This window comes from Chiloscyllium punctatum, chromosome 25 (assembly GCF_047496795.1).
Source record: "Chiloscyllium punctatum isolate Juve2018m chromosome 25, sChiPun1.3, whole genome shotgun sequence".
Taxonomy (NCBI): domain Eukaryota; kingdom Metazoa; phylum Chordata; class Chondrichthyes; order Orectolobiformes; family Hemiscylliidae; genus Chiloscyllium; species Chiloscyllium punctatum.
The window spans coordinates 27,944,093-27,966,088 of record NC_092763.1 but is presented as its reverse complement, the minus strand read 5'-3'; the positions used below and the strand labels follow the sequence as shown (position 1 = coordinate 27,966,088).

At 44.7% G+C, this 21,996-nt stretch overlaps 1 protein-coding gene across 2 annotated transcripts in view; it reads right to left on the bottom strand.

Annotated features, from left to right (window-relative positions):
• The window catches only part of gabrb4 (gamma-aminobutyric acid type A receptor subunit beta4), a 240,545-nt gene extending 221,294 nt beyond the window's left edge, over nucleotides 1-19,251 (bottom strand). Inside the window, exons 1-3 of one of the 2 annotated variants that reach the window (XM_072594889.1) lie at nucleotides 18,873-19,251; nucleotides 17,827-17,918; nucleotides 16,926-16,993 (exon numbers count right to left, since the gene is read on the bottom strand). In XM_072594889.1, the coding sequence (XP_072450990.1) occupies nucleotides 16,926-16,993; nucleotides 17,827-17,918; nucleotides 18,873-18,952 (240 nt within the window). In that variant the 5' untranslated portion in view covers nucleotides 18,953-19,251. Of the gene's footprint in view, nucleotides 1-16,925; nucleotides 16,994-17,826; nucleotides 17,919-18,872 lie in introns of those variants that run through there. The other variant, XM_072594890.1, reaches the window with a different exon arrangement.
• Between the last annotated feature and the right edge of the window lie 2,745 nt (nucleotides 19,252-21,996).

Genomic DNA, 21,996 nt, shown 5'->3' with positions numbered 1-21,996 from the left:
AGGTTGTACTGCATAGGGAGCTAGGTTCGAAGCTAGAAAGCAGGATGAGCAGAGTAGTAATCTCAGGATTGCTACCAGTCCAAAAGCTAGTGAGGCTAGGAATAGACAGCGAGTGCAGATGAACATGTGGCTGTACAGCTGATGTGTGTGTGTGTGTGTGTGTGTGTGTGTGGTGGGCTTCAGGTATGTGGATCATTGGGATACCTTCTGGGGAAGGTGGGACTTGTACAAGGTGGGCGGGTTGCACCTGAACTGGAAGGGCATCAATATCCTGGGTGGGAGGTTTGCCAGAGCTCTTCAGGAGGGTTTAAACTAGATTGTCAGAGGGGTGGGGACCTGAGCTACAGATCAGAAGATGGAGTAAGTAGTGAACAGCCAGATACATTGTGAGGAGGGATAGGCACTTGATAGGGCAAAGGTGTAGCCACTGTGATGGGTTGAATTGCGTCTATTTTAATGCAAGAAATATCAGAAATAAGAGGAAGAATTCAGAGCATGGATCAGAACTTGGAACAATGATGTTGTGGCCATTACAGAGACTTGGATATCGTAGGGGCAGAAATGGTTGTTGGATATTCCAGGCTTTAAATGTTTCAAAGGAATAAAAGGTAGAGTTTAAAAGGTGGAGTTGTGGCATTGCTAATCAGAGATGGTATCACATCTGCAGAAAGGGACGTCATAGAGGGTTTGTCTACAGAGTCACTGTGAGTGGAAGTCAGAAACAGGAAAGGAGCAGTCACCTTATTGGGAGTTTTCTGCAGATCACCAATAGCAACAGAGACATGGAGGAGCAGATTGGGAGGCAGATTTTGGAAAAGTTTAGAAATAACAGGGTTGTTGTCACGAGTGACTTTATCTTCCCTAATATTGATTGAAACATCCTTAGTTCAAATAGTTTGAATGGTGCAGTTTTTGTCAGGTGTGTCCAGGAAGGGCTCCTGACTCAATATTTGGATAGGCCAACAGGAGGGGAGATCATATTGGATTTGGTGCTTGGCAATGAACCATGCCAGGTGTCAGATCTCTCTGTGGGAGAGCATTTTGGTGATAGTGATCATAACTCCCTGACCTTTACTATACTCATGGAGAGAGATAGGAGCAGATGGTATGGGAAAGTTTTTAATTGGGGGAGGAGGAATTACAATGCTACTAGACAGGAACTGGTGTGCCTAAATTGGGAACAGATGTTCTCAGGGAAATTCACAAAAGAAATGTGGAGGTTGTTTAGGAAGCACCTGCTGATGGTGCTGGACAGGTTTGTCCCACTGAGGCAAAGAAAGGATGTAGGTTGAAAGAACCTTGGGTGACAAGCAATGTGGAATATCTAGTCAAGAGGAAGAAGGAAACTTATTTAAGCCTGAGGAGGCAAGGATCAGACAGAACTCTAGAGGGTTACAAGGTAGCCGGGAAGGAACTGAAGATTGGACTTAGAAGAGCTATAAGGGGGCATGGAAAAGCTTTAGCAGGATAGGATTAACGAAAACCCTAAGGCGTTATACACTTATATGAGGAACAAGAGGATGGCCAGAGTGAGGGCAGGGCTTATCAGGGATAGTGGAGGGAACTTGCGCCTGGAATTGGAGGTGGTAGGAGAGGTCCTTAATGAATACTTTGCTTCAGTATTTACAACTGAGAGGGACCTTGACATTTCTGAGGATGGTGTGAAATAGAATGATACTCAAACAGGTTGATGTTGAGGAGGATGTGCTGAAAAGTTTGAAAAACATAAGGATCGATAAATCCCTTGAGCCAGACAGGATTACTACAAGAAGCAAGGGAAGAGATCCCACAGTCCAAAGATGTGCAGGTTAGGTGAATTGGCCATGCTAAATTGCCCGTAGTGTTAGGTAAGGAGTAAATGTAGTGGTATGGGTGGGTTGCGCTTCGGCGGGGCGGTGTGGACTTGTTGGGCCGAAGGGCCTGTTTCCACACTGTAAGTAATCTAATCTAATCTAATCTAGATTGCTGCGCCTTTGGCGATGATCTTTGTATCCTCACTGTCCACTAGAATAGTGCCAGATGATTGGAGGGTGGCAAATGTTCAAGAAAGGGGATAGGGATAATCCTGGGAATTATAGACCAGCCAGTCTTACGTCAGTGGTGGGCAAAGTATCGGAGAGGATTCTGAGAGACAGGATTTATTATTACTTGGAAAACTGTAGTTTGATTACACATAGTCAGCATGGCTTTGTGAGGGGCAGGTCATGCCTCACAAACCTTACTGAATTCTTTGAGGATGTGATGAAGGTAGAGCAAAGGATGTGGTGTATTTGGATTTTAGCAAGGCGTTTGATAAGGTTCCCCATGGTAGGCTCACCCAGAAAGTAAGGAGGCATGGGATACAGGGAAATCTGCCTGTCTGGTGGTAGTAAATGGAAAGCATTCAGCCTGGAGCTTGGTGACCTCTGGTGTTTGCAGAGATTCGTTCTGGGACCTTTGCTCTTTATGACTTTTATAAATGACTTCGATAAGTAAGTTTGCCAATGGCACAAAGGTTGTTGGAGTTGTGGAAAATGTGGAGGGCTCTTGTAGGTTGCAACAAGATATTGACAGGATGCAGAACTGGGCTGAGAAGTGACAGATGGAGTTCAACCTGGGAAAGTGTGAAGTGATTCATTTTGGAAGGTCAAATTTGAATGCAGAATACAGGGTTAAAGGCAGGATTCTTGACAGTGTGGAGGAACAGAGGGATCTTGGAATCCATATCAATAGATCCCTCAAAGTTGCCACCCAATTTGATATGGCTGTTGAATTTGAATTGAACAGGTAAACAGCAGCAAAAACAAAAACCTAGGTACAGGTGAATGTTAAGAGTTCATGAGTCCATTCAGTATTCTAACAACAGTAGGGTAGAAACTGTTATGAAACCAGCTGGTGCGTGTGTTCAGGCTTCTGTACCTTCTCCCCAGTGGTAGAGGTTGTAGAAAAGCATTGCCAGGATGGGATGGATCTTTGAGAATGCTGGCAGCCTTTCCTGGTAGATGGATTCTATAGATGGGAGGTTGGCCTTTGTGATTGTCCGGGCCAAGTTCACCACTCTTTGTAACTGTCTCTGATCAAGAATGATACAGCTGCCAAGCCAGGTAGTGATACATCCAGACTGAATGCTCTCGAGGGTGCACTTATAAATGTTGGCAAGGGTATCCACTGTGATGCCAAATTTCCTCAGCTGCCTGAGGAAGAAGAGACGTTGTTGGGCCTTTGTAACCAGTGTGTCCACATGAAGAGTCCAAGAAAGCTTGTTGTGGGTGACCACTTCCAGGAGCTTGACAGTCTCCACTCATTCTACTTCTGTGCTGGTAATGAATAACATGAGTAACATGAGTAACATCTCACCGAAAGTCAATAATGAGTTCTTTGATTTTGCCGGCATTGAGAGCTAGGTTGTTCTCAGTGCACCATTTTTTCCAGGTTTGCCACTCCCGTCTGTAGTCTGTTTCGTCGCCATCTGAGATTCGACCAAGTGTGGTGGTGCCATCAGCAAACTTTTAAATGGCATTAGTCTGGTATTTGGTGACGCAGTCATGGGTATACAGTGAGTAAAGTAGGGGGCTGAGTATGCACCCCTGGGGGGTTCCAGTGTTGAATGTTAGTGATAGTGGCTGTTAAGAAGGCACATGGTGTGTTGGCTTTTACTGGCCAGGGAATTTAGTTTAAGAGCCGCGAGGTTATGCTGCAGTTCTACAGAATCCTGGTTAGACCACACTTGGAATATTGTGTTCAGTTCTGGTCACCTCATTATAGGGAGGATGTGGAAGCTTTAGAGAGGGTGCAGAGAAGATTTACCAGGATGCTGCCTGGACTGGAGGGCATGTCTTATGAAGAAAGGTTGACGGTGCTGGGGCTTTTTTTTTTTTTTTTTTTTTTTTTGATTAGATTAGATTACTTACAGTGTGGAAACAGGCCCTTCGGCCCAACAAGTCCACACCGCCCCGCCGAAGCGCAACCCACCCATACCCCTAACCGAACACTACGGGCAATTTAGCATGGCCAATTCACCTGACCTGCACATCTTTGGACTGTGGGAGGAAACCGGAGCACCCGGAGGAAACCCACACAGACACGGGGAGAATGTGCAAACTCCACACAGTCAGTCGCCTGAGGCAGGAATTGAACCCAGGTCTCTGGCGCTGTGAGGCAGCAGTGCTAACCACTGTGCCACCGTGCCTTCTTGGAGCGAAGAAGGATGAGAAGTGACTTGACAGAGGAATACAAGATGTTGAGAGGTATAGATAGAGTGGATAGCAAAAGACTTTTGCCCAGGGCGGAAATGGCTATCAGGAGGGGGCATGACTTTAAGGTGATTGGAGGAAGGTTTTGGGGAGATGTTAGAGGAAGGTTCTTTACACAGAGAGTGGTTGATGTGTAGAATGCACTGCCAGCAGTGGTAGTAGAGTCAGAGACATTAGCCATATTTAAGCAACTCTTGGATTGGCACATGAGAAGATAGTACAATGAAGGATATGTAGGTTAGTCTGATCTTAGAGTAGGATAAAAGGTCGGCACAACATTAAGGGCTGTTCTTTGTTCTATGTTCTTTTTGCAGGTTAGGTGGATTGGCCTTGCTAAATTGCCCATTGTGTTCAGGAACGTAAAAGCGAAGTGGATTTGCCATAGGAAATGCATGGTTGCAGAGACAGGGTGGGGAGGGGTTGGTCTGGATGGGATACTCTTTGGAGGTTCGGTCTGGACTCAATGGATTGAATGGCCTGCCTCCACAGTGTAGTAATTCTATGGTTCTTAGATGCTTAGATTATAACTGGTACAGATGTTAGTATGAGTCTGGAATCAGTTGTGGCACGATGGTTGACTTGGTGTGGGTACAGGTATTATTACAGGAAGTCTCAAAAAACGGTGGCACTGGAAAAGCACAGAAGGTTAGGCCGCATCCAAGGAGCAGGAGAGTTGAGGTTTCCGGTATAAGGCCTTCATCAGGAATGTGAGGGGGAAGGGATGTGAGAGAGAAACTGAGGTGTGCGGGTGGGGCTGGGGCAAGCTAGGTGGGAAGGCAATAGATGGATGCAGGTGGGGGGCTAATTGTGATAGATCGGTGGGGAGGGTGGAACGGATAGGAGGCAAGGAAGATGGACAGGTCAAGAGGGTGGTGCCAAGTTGGAGGGTTGGATACGGGGTGAGGTGAGGGGTGGGGAGATTTGGAAACTAGTGAAGTTGCTGTTGATGTTGTGTGGCCTTAAGGTCCCGAGGCAGAAGATGAGGCGGAAATTGGCGGGTGGCTTGGATTTGGCAGTGGACATTGCCCAGGACTTGCATGTCCTTGGGGGAGTGGGAAGGGGAGTAAAAGTGGTGGGCCACAGCACAGTAGGGTTGTTTGGTGCGTGTCCCCCAGAGATGTTCCCTGAAACACTCCACTGGTTGACATCCTGTCCCCCCGATGTAGCGGTGACCACATCGAGAGCAATGGATGCAGTAGATGAGGTTAGTGGATGTGCCAGATGTGAAAAGATCTACTGGGGTCTTCGACATAGGTGTGGGCCCGGGTTTTACACCTCTTGCTGTGAGGAGGGTGGGTTGGTGGTGGGGGGGCGTAGACCTAACAAGGGAATTGCGATGGGAATGGTCTCTGCGGAACGCAGATAGGAGGTGGAGAGGGAAATACATCCTTGGTGGTGGCGTTTGACTATAGGTGGTAGAAATGTCACAGGACAATACTCTGGATCTGTAGATTAGTGTGGTGGAAAGTGAGGACCCGGAGGGATGGGTTCTATTCTTGTTGCGGTTGGATAGGTGGGGTTCAAGGGTAGTGGTACAGGGTGTGGAGGGGATGAGCTGGAGGGCATTGTTGATCATGTGGGAGGGGTAATTGCAGTCCCTGAAACAGAAGACCACCTGTGATGTCCTGGAGTGGAATTGCACATCCTGGGAGCAGATGCAACTGAGGCGGAGGAATTGGGAGTAAGGGATGACATTTGTACGGGAGGTGGTGTAGTCAAGGTAGCTGTGGGAGTTGGTGGGTTTGAAACAGATGTCCATGTTGAGTCGGTCACCGGAGATGGAGAGGTCTAGGAAGGGGACGGAGCTGTCGGAGATGGTCCAGGTGAACTTGAGGTCAGGGCGGAATGTGTTGGTGAATTTGATGAACCATTCAACCTCCTTATGAGAGCATGAGGTGGCGCTGATACAGTCATCGATGTAGTAGAGGAAAAGGTGGGGGATGGTGCCGGTGTAGCTGTGGAAGATGGACTGTTCCATGTACCCAATGAATATAGGTGGGGCTCATGCAGGTGGTATGATGGTTTGATGGAAGTGGGAGGATTTGAAGGAGAAGTGTTACAGGAAGTGGTATGGAAGTTGAGTCCAGTGCAGATGCTGGTTCAACTGTGGATACAGACTCTGATATCACCATCAATACATCAGTATAACTATATGTACCTGAGTCTATGATTGAGGATGGTTACAAAATGTTAATGTAAAAATTATTACAGGCTCTGGTATTTTTTAAAAATTTACTCACAGAACATGGGCATTGCTGGCTGGGCCAGCATTTATTGTTCATCCTGAGTTACCCTGAAGGGTGTGGTGGTGCGCTGCCTTCTTCAACCACTGAAGTCCCTGTGGTGAAGGGACACCAACAATGCTATGAGTGAGGGAGTTCTAGGATTTTGACCCAGTGACTGTGAAGGAACAGATGCTAGTACTGTTGAAGGTAGAGAAGCTGGTATCGCTGGTGTCAGTTGGGTTCACAATCACAGAGATGTATAGCCTTTCCTCCAACGCATCCATGCCGACCAGATATCCTAAATTAATCTAGTCCCATTTGCCAGTACTTAGCCCATATCTCTCCAAACCCTTCCTAATCATATACCCATCCAGATGCCTTTTAAATGTTGTAATGGTACCAGCCTTCACCACTTTCTCTGGCAACTCAATCCAAACAAGTACAACCCTCTGCGTGAAAACGTTGCCTCTTAGGTCCCTTTTATATCTTTCCCCCCCTCACACTAAACCTATGCCTTCTAGTTCTGGACTCCCCCACCCCAGGGAAAAGACCTTGTCTATTTACCCTATCCATGCCCCTCATGATTTTATAAACCTCTATAAGGTCACCTCCTTAGCCTTTGACGCTCCAGGGAAAACGGCCTCAGTCTATTCAGCCTCTCCCTATAGCTCAAATCCTCCAACCCGGGCAGCATCTCTAATTTTTTTCTGAACCCTTTCAAGTTTCACAACATCCTTCCAATAGGAGGGAGACCAGAATTGCCGCAACTCCCATGACCTCCCAACCTCTATACTCAATGCTCTGACCAATAAAGGAAAGCATACCAAATGCCTTCTTCACTATCCTATCAAACTGCAACTTCACTGTGAAGGAGCTATGAACCTGCACTCCAAGGTCTTTTTGTTCAGCAACACTCCCAAGGACCTAACTGTGAAGTGTATAAGTCCTGCCCCGATTTGCTTTTCCAAAATGCAGCACCTTATCCTCTTCAGTGTAGCTGTTTGTACTGGAATTGGAACAAACATGGGTACTATTACAGGTGGAGATATGAGATTCAAAATGCTTATGCTGATTTGATTACCGCTATGGATACTGGTGCCAGTATTGTTGCTAGTGACTATTTTGGATCTGATGTTGATACTGAAATCTGTACAGGTATTGATGCAGAGGTTATTACTTCTGCAGTAACAGCTTTGTTCTGACACCATATCTGAATGAGAATCCGGACTGAAACCAGAAACTGTATCTGGGCCATATCAGTATCTCTGCCATAACCTTTCATACTTCTGTGCTGATACCAGTAATAACGTCTGCATCAATATCTGTACTGATACGAACATTGGTGAATTTCTGCAATGCATCTTGTAGATTGTACACACAGGGATACTGATGATTGGCAGGATCCCATGAAGCATCGAGGATCAGAGACACCTTGGTGTGTATGTCCCTAAGGTATCAGGATAGATGGATAAAGTGGTTAAAAAAACATATGGGACACTGGCATTTAGTAGCTGAGGCATAGAGTTTAAGAGCAGGAAGATAATCCTGAAACTGTATTAAATATTAGTTCGGCCACAGCTGGAGTATTATGTGCAATTCTGGAATCCATATTATACTGGATTTGAATTGACAAGACTAGAGAGGGTGCAGAGGAGATTTCCCAGGATGTTGCCTGGGCTGGAGAGTTTCAGTTATGAAGAGAGGTTGGACAGTTAAGGGTTGTTTTCCTTACAGCAGAGGAGATTGAGAGGAGACATGATTGAGATGTATAAAACTTTGCTAGACATAGGGTAGTCAGGAAGAAACATTTCCTCTTGATCAAGGGGATCCCCTGCTGCCTCACAGTGCCAGGGTCCCGGGTTCAGTTCCCGCCTCAGGTGACTGACTGTGTGGAGTTTGCACATTCTCCCTGTGTCTGCGTAGGTTTCCTCCGGGTACTCCGGTTTCCTCCCACAGTCCAAAAATGTGCAGGTTAGGTGAATTGGCTATGCTGAATTGCCCATTGTGTTAGGTGCAGGGTAGATGTAGGGGAATGGGTATGGGTGGGTGCGCTTCGGCGGGTCGGTGTGGACTTGTTGGGCCGAAGGGCCTGTTTCCACACTGTAAGTAATCTAATGGTGAAGGGGTCTGTCAGAGAATACAGCAGAATATAGATAGATTGGAGAGTTGGGTAGAGAAATGGCAGATGGAGTTCCATCCGGGCAAATGCGAGGTGATGCATTTTGGAAGATCCAATTCAAGAGCGAACTATACCGTAAATGGAAAAGTCCTTTGGAAAATTGATGTACAGAGAGATGTGAGTGTTTAGGTTTATTCCCTGAAGGTGGCACCACAGGTCAATAGAGTGGTCAAGGAGGCATACGGAACACTTCCCTTCATCGAATGGGGTATTGAGTACAAAGTTGGCAGGTCATGTTACAGTTGTATAAGACTTTGGTTTGGCCTCATTTGGAATAAAGCATACAGTTCTGGTTGCCACATTATCAAAGGGATGTGGATGCTTTGGGAGGGTGCAGAGGACATTCACCAAGATATTGCCTGGTATGGAGGGTGCTAGCTACAGAGAGGTTCAATAGGTTAGGATTATTTTCATTAGAAAGACGAAGGTTGGGAGGGACCTGATTGAGGTCGACAAAATCATGAGGGTATAGAGGGGGTACAGAATGGGGGACTCAATTACTAGGGGTCACGAGATCAAAGTGAGAGGGGAAAAGTTTAGATTAGATTAGATTACCTAAAGTAGGGAAGCAGGCCCTTCGGCCTAACAAGTCCATACCGACCCTCCGAAAAGTAAACGACCCAGACCCTATATTTACCCCTGATTAATGTATCTAATGCTACAGGCAATTTAGCATGGCTAATTCAGCTGACTTGCACATCTTTGGGTTGTGGGAGGAAAGTGGAGCACCTAGAGGAAACCCACGCAGACATGAGGAGAATGTGCAAACTCTGCACAGACAGTCACCTGAGGTGGGAATCAAACCCGGGTCCCTGGCCACTGGGAGGCAGCAGTGCTAACCACTGAACCACCGTGCCATGAACATGCATGGAAAGTTCTTTATGCAGAGGGTGTTAGAGGTGGGCATGATAACGTCATTTGAAATGTATCTAGATAGATACAAGAATGGGCAGGGAGCAAAGGAATACAGATCCTTACAAAATAGGCAAGAGGTTTAGATCGAGAATCTGGATTCATGCAGGCTTGGAGGACCAAAGGGCTTGTTCCTGTGCTGGAATTTTCTTTATTATTTGGACTTTGTCCTTGCTCTTGGGATGGCATGGTGGCCCAGTGGTTAGCACTGCTGCCTCACAGCATCAAGGACCCAGCTTCGACTCCTACCTCAGGTGACTGTGTGGAGTTTGTACATTCTCCCTGTGTCTATGTGGGTTTTGTCCGGGTGCTCTAGTTTTCTCTCACAATCCAAAGATGTGCAGGTCAGGTAAATTGACCATGTTAAACTGCCCATAGTGCTAGGTGCATTAGTCAGCAGTAAATACAGTGTAGGGTAATGGATCTGGGTGGGTTACTCTTTGGAGGTAAAAACAATGACTGCAGATGCTGAAAACCAAATAAAAGCTTTTATTCCTGATGAAGGGCTTTTGCCCGAAACATCGATTTCGCTGCTCGTTGGATGCTGCATGAACTGATGTGCTCTTCCAGCACCACTAATCCAGTACTCTTTGGAGGGTCAGTGTGGACTTGTTAGGTCAAAGGGCCTGTTTCCATACTGTAGGGAATCTAATATAAACTCCAGATGCTGTGGCCATTTCAGAGACATGGATAGAGGAGGGACTGGAGTTTATATGTTTCAGTAAGAACAGTGAAGGTGGTAAAAGAGGGGGAGGTGTGGCATTGTTAATCAAAGATAGTAATACGGTGGCACAAAGGATGTTTGAGGATTCGTCTACTGATGTCGTATGGGCTGAGGTTAGAAACAGGAAAGGAGAGGTCATCCTGTTGGGAGTTTTCTATAGCCCTCAGACAAGTTCCAGAGATGTAGTGGAAAGATAGCAAAGATGATTCTGGATAGGAGCGAGAGTAACAGGGTAGATGTTATGTGGGACTTTAACTTTCCAAATATTAACTGGAAATGCTATAGTTTGAGTACTTTAGATGGGTCAGTTTTTGTCCCATGTGTGTAGGATGGTTTCCTGACAGTATATAAACAGGCCATCAAGGGGCGAGGCCACACTAGATTTGGTACCAGCTACTGCACCAGGCCAGGTATTAAATTTGGAGGTAGATGAGTGCTTTGGTGATAGTGACCACAATTCAGTCGTGTTTACTTTACTGATGAAAAGGGCTAGGTATATACTGCAGGGCAAGAGTTATAACTGGGGGAAAGGCAATTACGATGTGATTAGGCACGATTAAGGATGCATAGGGTGGGGAAGGAAACTGCAGGGGATGGGCACAATTGAAATGTGGAGCTTATTCAAGGAACAGTTACTGTGTTTTCTTTATAAGTATGTACCTGTCAGGCAGGGAGGAAGTGGTCGAGCGAGGGACCTGTGGTTTGCTAAAGAAGTTGAATCTCTTGTCAAGAGGAGAAGGAGGCTTATGTAAGGATGAGACGTGAAGGCTCAGTTAGGGCACTTGAGAGTTACAAGTTAAGCAGGAAAGACCTAAAGAGAGAACAAAGAAGAGCCAGGAGGGGACATGAGAAGGCATTGGCAGGTAGGATCAAGAAAACCCCAAAAGTTTTCTGTAGGTAAGTCAGGAATACAAGAATGACTAGAATAAGATTAGGGCCAATCAAGGACAGTAGTGGGAAGTTGTGCATGGAGTCTGAGGAGATAGGAGAGGCACTAAATGAATATTTTTTTATCAGTATTCACTCTGGAAAAAGACAATATGGTTGAGGAGAATAGACTGAATTGAGGTGTACGAGGAGGAGTATTAGCAATTCTGGATAGTGTGAAAATAGTTAAGTCACCTAGGCTGGATAGGATTTACCCTAGGATTCTCTGAGAAGCCAAGGAAGAGATTGCAGAGCCTTTGGCTTTGACCTTTATGTTATCATTGTCTACAGGAATAGTGCCAGAAGACTGGAGGATAGCAAATGTTGTCCCCTTGTTCAAGAAGGCGAGTAGAGATAACCCTGGTAATTATAGATCAGTGAGCCTTACTTCAGTTGTGGGTAAAGTGTTGGAAAGGATTATAAGAGATAGGATTTATAATAATCTGGAGAGGAATAAGTTTATTAGGGATAGTCAACACAGTTTTGTGAAGGGGAGGTCATGCCTCTCAAACCTTACTAAGTTCTTTGAGAAGGTAACCAAACAGGTGGATGAGGATAAGTCGGTTGATGTGGTGTGTACGGATTTCAGTAAGGTATTTGATAAGGTTCCCCATGGTAGGCTATTGCAGAAAATATGGAGGCATGGGACTGAGGATGATTTGGCGGTTTGGATCAGAAATTGGCTAGCTGAAGGAAGACAGGGTGGTGGTTGATGAGAAATGTTCATCCTGAAGTTCAGTTACAAGTGGTGTAACACAAGGATCTGTTTTGGGCCCACTGCTGTTTGTCATTTTTATAAATGTCCTGGATGAGAGCTTAGGGGGATGGGTTAGTAAATTTGCAGATGGCATGAAGGTCAGTGGAGTTGTGGATAGTGCCAAAGGATGTTGCAGGTTACAGAGGGACATAGATAAGCTGCAGAGCTGGGCTGAGAGGTGGCAAATAGAGGTTAATGCAGAAAAGTGTGAGGTGGTTCACTTTGGAAGGAGGAACAGGAATAAAGAATACTGGGCTAATGGCAAGATTCTTGGTAGTGTAGATGAGCAGAGAGATCTTGGTGTCCAGGTACATAGATCCCTGAGAGTTGCCACCGAGGTTGATAGGGTTATTAAGAAGGCATACAGTGTGTTAAATTTTATTGGTAGAGGGATTAAGTTTCGAAGTCATGAGGTCATGCTGCAGCTGTGCAAAACTCTGATGTGGCCGCATTTGGGAGCATTGAGTACAGTTCTGGTCACCACATTGTAGGAAGGATGTGGAAGCTTTGGAAAGGGTACAGAGGAGATTTACCAGGATGTTGTCTGATATGGAGGGAAGGTCTAATGAGGAAGGTTGAGGGACCTGAGGCTGGTTTTGTTCAAGAGAAGAAGGTCGAGCGGTGAATTAGTTGAGACATATAAAATAATCAGAGGATTAGATAGTGAGAGCCTTTTTCCTCAGATAGTGATGGGCAGCAAGTAGGGACATAGCTTTAAATTGAGGGGCGATGGATATGACAGATGTTAGACATAGTTTCTTTCCTCAGAGAGTAGTAAGGGCGTGGAACGCTCTGCCTGCAACAGTGGTAGACTCGCCAAATTTATGGGCATTAAATGGTCATTGGATAAACATACAGATGAAAATGAAATAATGTAGGTTAGAATGGCTTCAGATTGGTTTCACAGGTCGGTGTGGCACCAAGGGCCGAAGGGCCTGTACTGTGCTGTAATGTTCTATGTTCTAATTTACATCAAAAGCATTGCCTTCATCTACACACCTGGTCACCTATACAAAAAATTCAAACAAATTTGTCAGATATATGGCCTCCCTTTAATAAAACCTTGCTGACTATTCTTGATTTAGGCCTCCTCTCCAAATGCAGATTAATTCTGGCCCTCAGAATTGTTTGCAGTAGTTTTCATTCCTGATGAAGGGCTTATGCCCGAAATTCTCCTGCTCTGCTGGTGCGGCCTGACCTGCAAGGCTTTTCCAGCATCACACTCTCGACTCTGATCTCCAGCATCTGCAGTCCTCATTTTCTCCTGCAATAGTTTTGTCACTACCAAGTCTGGACTGGTCAGCCTATAGTTTCCTGGTTTATTCCTTGCTACCTTATACAATAATTGTACCACATTGGCTTCAGTTCTCTCCTGAGATCAGAGAGGATTTGAACATTTTTGCGAGTACTTCTGCTATTTCCTCCTTTGCCTAACTCAACAGCCTGGGATACTAGTCCTGGTAATTTACGTACTTTTAATCCTGCCAGAAACTAAAAATCTGCATGTGGTAATTGCTTTAATTACATCACAGACTTCTCCCTGATGTCTGCACCTATATCATTCCTCTCACTGGTGGACACAGCTTTCAGGTCCATTCTTGTGATTTGAGACCCAAGATCAGCTAATGATCAGATTGGGTGGTACAGCAGGTTGAAAGGACAGAGTAGTCTATTTCTATTCTTTGTGTTCTTATGGCATGGGGAGAGATGCTGATGCCAACATGGTACAGATGCTGACAAAGATGTAGCTGCAGGAAAAGGTGATGGTATAGGTACTGAATTTCAAACCAGTTGCAGCACAGATACATTGTTGTTATAAACATAATATGGAGGTGCCGGTGTTGGACTGGGGTGGACAAGGTCAGAAGTCAGACAACACCAAGTAATAGTCCAATAGGCTTATTAGAAATCACACCTGATGAAGGACCAACGCTCCGAAAGCTTATGATTTCAAATAAGCCTGTTGGACTATAAACTGGTGTCATCTGACTTCTGACATAATAGACATAAGTACAGAGGTTGTGTATGGGTATATTAATGTGCTTCAGATATGGCTCAAGATGCTGATAAAGAAACCAGCACATGGATTATTTGATGTACCAGTGGAGCTACTGATCTTGGCAATTAACCTGATCAGATACTGGTATAGGTGCAGAATGCAGTGTCACTATGAAAACTGATTCTGGAACTAGAATCAGAACTGGTATTGGTACAGCTTCTTGAACCAGTACCTGCATCAATGTTGATGCTGATATGGGTAGAGATTTTGGAAGATGTATTAGTCTAAAATTGCCACTGAATTTAATATAGATGTTGATATATCAGGATATTCTGGATTGACTTCAACAGAGATGATGGTTCAGGCATTGTTACGGTTGTTGGTACTGCCATGAGTACAGTGTGCTTGAAACTATGTGATTATAGGTGATGGTAACGGTCGTACAGGTAGTAGTATGAGTAGAGACACCCAACAATACGGCACAGATATCAATACAGATTGCTGGTCCAGATATGGGTACTGATGGCAGTAGTGGTGTGGGTACATAGTGACACTGGCATTGGAACAGATGTTTGTACTGAAATCCGTACAGAGGTTGTTTGTTTGAGATATGTGTGCAGATTCTAAAACAAGTATTGATACAGTTGGTGGTGGATGTTGATGCATAAGCTGGTATAGATATTAGCATTAATGTTCACACCAGTGTTGGTATAGGAATAGCTACAGATTATGGTTATTAATATTAGAAGCAGGAATGTTCTGGTGCTGCCACCATCATTGGTGTAAGTGCTGGTAGAGATGTGCACAGATGCTGGTATTTTGCTGAATGCTATAAAGATGTTTGCCGGAAACTAAATACCATGCTTAAACCTTACTTAAGCATGACTTCAATTCTACTTTCCAGTGTTTTAAATTCTTTGGTATAAAATCCTGGAGTGATCTAGCCTGCTTTTGATCTACAAACTCTTGCAGCAGATGGGACTAAATGCTTTCTTCTGTTAATGTCATTTACAAATTAGACTCACACTGCACTAGAGCTGGAACCTGTTATGGTTGTCACAGAAGTAAAATCTTGATTCAGTCAGTGAATGTCATTATACTAAATTGGATCAGCCATAATTAAAGGCACAACTCATCAGAATTGTTATAGAGTATCCTCCACTTGCTGTATCAATACTCAGGAAGCTCAACATCATCTAAGACAAAGCAGCCCACTTAATTTGCACTATGCTTACTCCCTCCACCACCAATGCAGCAGTGTGTGTTATCTATAAGATGCATTGCAGTACCTCTTGGTTCCATGGACAGCATCTTCCAAACCCACAACTTCTAGCTCTCAAAAGACAAGGGAAACAGACACATGGGAACATCACCAACAGCAAGTTTGCATAGAAGACACATATCAGTGCTGATTATGTCATTGTTCATCACTGTCTCTGAGTCAAAATCCTGGAACTCCCTTTCTAATACTCCGACACTATGCGTTACTTCTGTGTCAGTGTTTAGCCCTAATCTCTCACCTGAATAAGTGCAACACTGAAACTCTTACACAGGCTCTCTCAGCATCCATTCAATCCCAGAACAAGCTATTCTCTTAAACACAAATCCTGAAGTGCTTCCGATTCAATCAAACACAAAATCATGTTCTCTGACCGGTGTGACCCTTAACAGTGAGGCTGAGCTGGGCCTAGGAGTGAACTCCCTTTTTCAGATTTTGCACAGAATGAAATGTAATCTTGATTATACTGAATCCTGATTACAAATCTATTGAAGTTTTAATTTGACTCTGATTTTTCCAAATCCTGCTGTAGATCTGTTGAGCATATTAACAGATCATAATGCTGAAGGAAAATCAACAACTGGGAAATGTTTTTGCCCATACAAAGGCGAGAATTGTATTTGGACTACCCCAGTGTTCCTGTCCTCAATTTCCAATTTAACTTAATGTACTTATGTTTCCTGTAAAAGTGGATACTTCTTCGTTCCACAATAAATTCCTTCTGCGTCAATGTCACTTTCCCATTTCTATTCACAGCTTTAATACACCAAATCCAACAATGGCATTGGTGTAATGTTTAGTACAGTTCTTATGATACAGGGCTCACTTGATAAAATATTGCTCTAAGGACAGTCCATGGATGAGTCCTGGTTTGATCTAGCTCAACATCTTTTATGGGAGCTGGATTTCGATAATGATATTCCACATCCAGCCAACTCCTATTCCACATCCATACATATCAATTTCTAAGTTTAAAGCCCACCTTGATGCTCATTCCTTCCTGACTCAGAATTATAGCAACAATAAAAATGCATTTGGACAAAATGTCGATCAATGGTTTGGTGCAAAATATACAAAATTCCTGATGAATAAATACCATATTCATTCATAAAAGCAGAAAGAATTTGCATTGATACAGCACCTTACACAACATCAAGATATCTCAAAGTGTCTTCCAGCCATGAAGTATTTTTGAGATGTACTATAGGAAACACTTTTGTAATGTCGGAAACACCGCAGAAAATGTGTACACAGCAAGCTCCCTGAAACAGCAATGTGACGTTTGGCCAAAAACCTGCTTTCATGATTTTAGGCCAGTGTTAATACTAGCTAGGATACAGTGGGAACTCTCCTGTTCTTCTAATAATGCTATGGGATCTTCTTTGCTCAACAGAGAGGTCAAACAGAGCCTTAAATTAGCATCTCAGCAGATGACACCCCAAAACAGCTGGATTCAGACCTAAAGTTTACATACTGGAGAGATCACTATCAAGTGACATGGATTGACCAACTTCACTTGCAGATGGCTTACCCAGTATTTCAATCTCAACTGCCACCAACAGCTGCCAGCAAAAGTTCACTCATGCCAGGCTACCTCCACGTAACCTCTTGACCACAGTCTAATCCACATTTGATTGAATTTTAACCAACTTAATCACAACAGCAAAATCAAACCCTTTGCTCAGACTTACCATATTAACTTCCGAGATCATGTCTATGCTGGCTATATGAATACTCATCCCCACTGTAACTGGAGACCCTGGTAACAGAAGAGAAAGTACAAACAGTGTTTCATTGGGTTCACATTTTCTCCTTGCAATCCCTCCTTAAGTACATATAATAAAGGTACTCTCTTTAAACTGCTTCCACTCTGAAGATAGACACCCACTTTAAACCGTCCAAATGATGAGACTCTCCCACAGCAGTTCATGGGGAAGAAAGCAATTCTACTAAAGGAAACCCAACCCAAACAAAAGACATGAGTGAGAGATCTGAAGCTTCCACCTGAAACTTTCTGTAGGAGAGTGAAGTCCTCATGACAAGTGAGGAACAACATTTTGAGTGACATTGGTGGAGCTATAATATTAGACACTGATGCTAGTTTAGAACATAGAACAAGAGCAAGGCACTCATTCCCTCAAGCCTGTTCCATTATTCAATTCAATTGTTTTTGAGCTGTATCCATCCCCGCAACCTTCTCTTATCTCACAAAATTTAACAATCAGTGTTGAAATTTTCAATTGACCTCCAGCCTCAATGGTTTGCTGGGGAAAAGTAATTTAGATGTGTGCACTACCCTTTATCTGGAAAACTACTTCTTGAGGAGTTGGATCTGAATTATAAGATTCTGCCCCCATTCACAACTCCACCCCTCAATGCTTTGAATTTTCCCACCAGCAGAAATTGTCTCCATCAAGTTCTTTAAACTTCTCAATCAGGTCACCAGTCAATCTTCAATATTTTCTCAAACACAAGCTGTTTCATGCAATCTGTTCTCAGAATATTCAGTGCAGCTATTCAACCTTTGACAATATATTGTTCCTGTAATAATATTAATTAATAATATTTAGTTTTGAGAACAATGTGAAATACCTCCAAAATCAGGTCTAAGGCGAATATCATATCCTCTGAGCAATCTGTCAACTGTTCTTTTAACCAGGGAAATGTTACCGAGTCCATTGACACTGAGAGAGAAATAGAGGCAGGTATCAGTATGTACAGGTCTAAACATTGACAGTCCATTGACACTGAGAGAAGCAGAGGCAGGTATCAGTCTGTACAGGCCTAGATTTTTGGAAGTGCCTAAATTCAAGCCCCTGACCCTCACACACCAGCAGCCCTGTGCTCAAATGGGGAGGTCCTGGAACAGAGGGTGAGAGGGGGGAGGTACTTGGAGTCTTGGACCTTGATATCCTATGATTCGTGGTATGGCTGGTTCGGGTGCCAATGTGCAGGTAGGAGATTGGGCAAGGTTGTGGGGCCTGGAAGAGGAGATTCACTGGGCCTCCAGCAAAACCATGCAACCCCATGGCCCAACTGTGTACATCTGAAGATGGCATTTAGAGTATCAAAAGGCACCCAACACCCCTCAAACATAACCAGTTTTTCCAATGGTCAAATGAATGCACTGAGATTATATAGTCATAGCATCAAACAGCACGGAACATTTAGCCCAAAACGACCTCCCCAGCCCTATCAAACAAGAGCATGGACCACTGTGCACACACCTACCTGACAATGCGTGAATGCATTATGAGTGGTGTAAACAGAATGCAATGATTCAGCCCCAGTTTAGTGAGCAGTGTAGACGCACACCGACAGTTAATATGTGTGTGTGTCTTCCTCTTGCATTATGCCTCCCCTTATATAAAAGCAGCCCTGCGAGTGACTGCTGAAGACTGAATATGTCAAACGCATCTGAATTCCAGATCGAGAAGGAAAGAGCATTTGGACATGGTAGAGATGAATGGAAGCAGATCCATCCATCTGTGCTTTCGGTCTAAGGTGCTATCTGGAGAGACAGGACTGAAAACGTGCTCTCCTGAACCCTGACAGGACCCAGTAAATACATTATCACATCACGTTTGCCCAGAGAAGCCTACCCTGTATTCAGAGAGAGAGAGACTAAAAATCCTTACCTTTGTAGCCAGCACATGACAGACAGACCTGTGAGAAAGGAGCAAAAACCAGACATTCGCTCTTCGTGGAGTCTCCACATTTTAGGGTCCCCGGGTTCAGTTCATTTACACGGTGACCTCCGGCTCGCAGCCACGGATGGGCGAAGCACACACACACACACAATTTCACAACAAGCCCTGCAATCCGACAGGCAGCTGCCCGTGGCAGGCCAGGAGGGATAGTGGCCGCGGCCCGGGCATGCAGCCGGACTGTGTGACTGGAAGATGGTTCATGGGACGAGCTGCGATGGGAGTTTGCTGCTGCTGCTGCCGCCGCCGCTGCAGTGCTCTCTCTCTCTCTTTAGACTGAAAGCTGCAGCTCCTGCATTCTTCCAGATCAGCTGGCTCTTCTAATTCTTCCCGTTCGCTCCCGCCCCCCCCCCCTTTTCCTTTTCCCACCACCGCCCCCTCCCCACTACACTCAGGGGCAACTGATGTGGACGAAGGATTTTTCTTCTGGAGCTTGTGCCCAAGGGTAGGTGGCAGGCTTGGCTGGAGATGGGAGGGAGAGAGGAAGGAAGGGGAGGCGGGGTGGGGGGGAATTCCTAATCCCATGGAAAGACATTTGTCAAAGACTGTTCCTGACGTCAGAATTGCCTTCCCTGCCAACCATCATAGAGAGGGCTGGGAGCAGGTGTGTTCAAATGTGACCTGAAGATGTTGACAGCACCATCCCGCCCAGCAGACTGACACTCACCCCCCACCCTGGATGCCCAGCTTGGAGCAAGCCAGGTACAGAATGCTTGCTGTGTGATTTACAGTATGTCCACAGTCTCTGCACTGATCCACAATGAAGAGAATAAAGTCACTCCTACAGACACAGCAGATGTGGCAATAAAGAGCACATTATGTAATATCAGGAGCCGATTTGAAAGATGTCACTGTGTGTCTGGACTACATGCCCCTCCCCTCCAATCCCACCGCCAAACATTTGAAAATGTGTCAACACGACATCACGGGTGTACGACCACTTTGAAATGTTTAGCAGAGAGGAGAACCCATCGAGAGAGAGAGAGAGGGACTGTGTCACAGGGCCCTCTCTTCCACTGACACTGACACACTCAAGTCATCTAATAGTTACAGCCCAGTCAGCCCACCATCTCTGTGTCTGCTCTCTGCAAGATCCAATTCACCTCATCCCACTTCTTCTCCTTTTAGATCTGGGTTTTTTTTCCACTTCAGATTATTATCCAAATCTTCCCTTTTGAAAACCTCAATTGAAACGGCTCCCACTTCATCCTTGAGTAGTGCATACCAGATCGTAACCACTCACTGTCTGAAAATATTTCTCCTCGTGTCTCCATTGCTTCTCTTGTCAATCATTGCAAATCTGTCTCATCCGGTTCTGATTCCTTCACCAGTAGGAACAGTGTCTCTCTATCCATTCCCTCCAAACCCCACATGATTTTGAACACCTCGATAAGGTCTTCTCTCAACCTTCCCTTCTCTAAGAAGAGAAGTCCCACTTTCTCCAATTTATCTCTAACAGAATGTCCGCATCCCCGGAATCATTCTTGTGAGCCTACATCCTCTCTACTGTCTTCTCATCCATCCTAAAGTGTTATGTCTAGAACAATATTCCAGTATTTTGTACAGTTTAAACAGAACTTCCTTGCTTTTGTAATCTCTGCCCTGACTGCTAAATCTGAGGGTCCTATGTGCTTTATTAATGGCTTTCTCAATGTGTCCTTCACCTTCAATAATTTCTGTATTAAATTTTATTTGCCACCTCTCTGCCCATTTCACAAAATTGTTGAAGTTGAGGACAAGCTGAGTGATGGCAGATGAAGTATGATGTGGATAAATGGAAGGTTATCCACTTTAGTAGCAAAAACAGACTATTATCTGAATGGAGATAGATTAGGAAAGGGGGGGAATTGCAATGAAACCTGTTGTCCTTGTGCACCAGTCACTGAAAGTAAGCATGCAAATGCAGCAGGTGGTAAAGACCTTTAATATTATGTTGTCCTTCCTAGCCAGACAATTCAGGTAAAAGAACAGGATTGCCATGCTGCAACTGTAGAGGGTCTTGATGAGACGACTGAAACAAAACAAAAAACTCTGCTTGCTGGAGATCTGAATCAATCAAAAATTGCTGGAGAATGTCAGCAGATCTGACAGCATCTGCGAAGATAGAATAGTGCTAAAAAATTCGAGTCCAGTGACCGCCGTGTCAGCAGTGTTCAAGAATGTGATCAAATGAGCAAAACTTCCCAAATTCAGATTGTACAGTCTGAAGTCAGGCACACAAAGCCTGAAGTTAGTTGACATCATCTTCCAAAGCCATTGACAGTCTTCCTTGGTGAGTGCCAGCAACCTTCCACCAGCAATGCTGCAGTCAGTGGTTTAATTTACTATAAGGAGGCTACAGAGGGGCTGCAAAGAGATAGAGTCAGCTTCAGTAAATTGGAAGACAAGATAACAGATAGAGTATTTTGGGGCTGTGTGGTCACAAGATTAGTGTGGGTGGCATAGTGGCTCAGTGGGTGGCACTGCTGCCTCATAGCACCAGGGACACTTGTTCGATACCCACCTTAGGCAACTGTCTGTGTGGAGTTTGCACATTCTCCCTGTGTCTGCGTGGGTTTCCCCCCACAAACCAAAGATGTGCAGGTCAGGTGAATTGGGCCATGCTAAATTGCCAGTAGTGTTAGGTGCATTAGTCAGGGGTAAATATAGAGTTGGGGTCTGTGTGGGTTACTCTTTGGTGGGTCGGTGTGGACTTGTTGGGCTGAAAGGCCTGTTTCGAGACTGTAGGGAATCTAATCTAATCATTAGAAAAGAAGAATATTTTTAAAATGTGTGACCAAACAAGGTCATTGGGGACATTTAAGAGACTGCTGGACATGCATATGGTCACAGAAATTTGAGGGTGCATACTTAAGGATCAATGCTCAGCACAACATCGTGGGCTGAAGGGCCTGTTCTGTGCTTTACTGTTCTATGTTCTATGAAACTTGTAAATGTTGATATGCAAGCTTTTGGGTGGGCTTGTACAGGGTGAGGAGAAAGTTAGCATCAATGTGAAACAAGAAATTTGAAAGGTAATTGGCTTTTGTCTTTATTGCTAGGGGGTTGACAAACA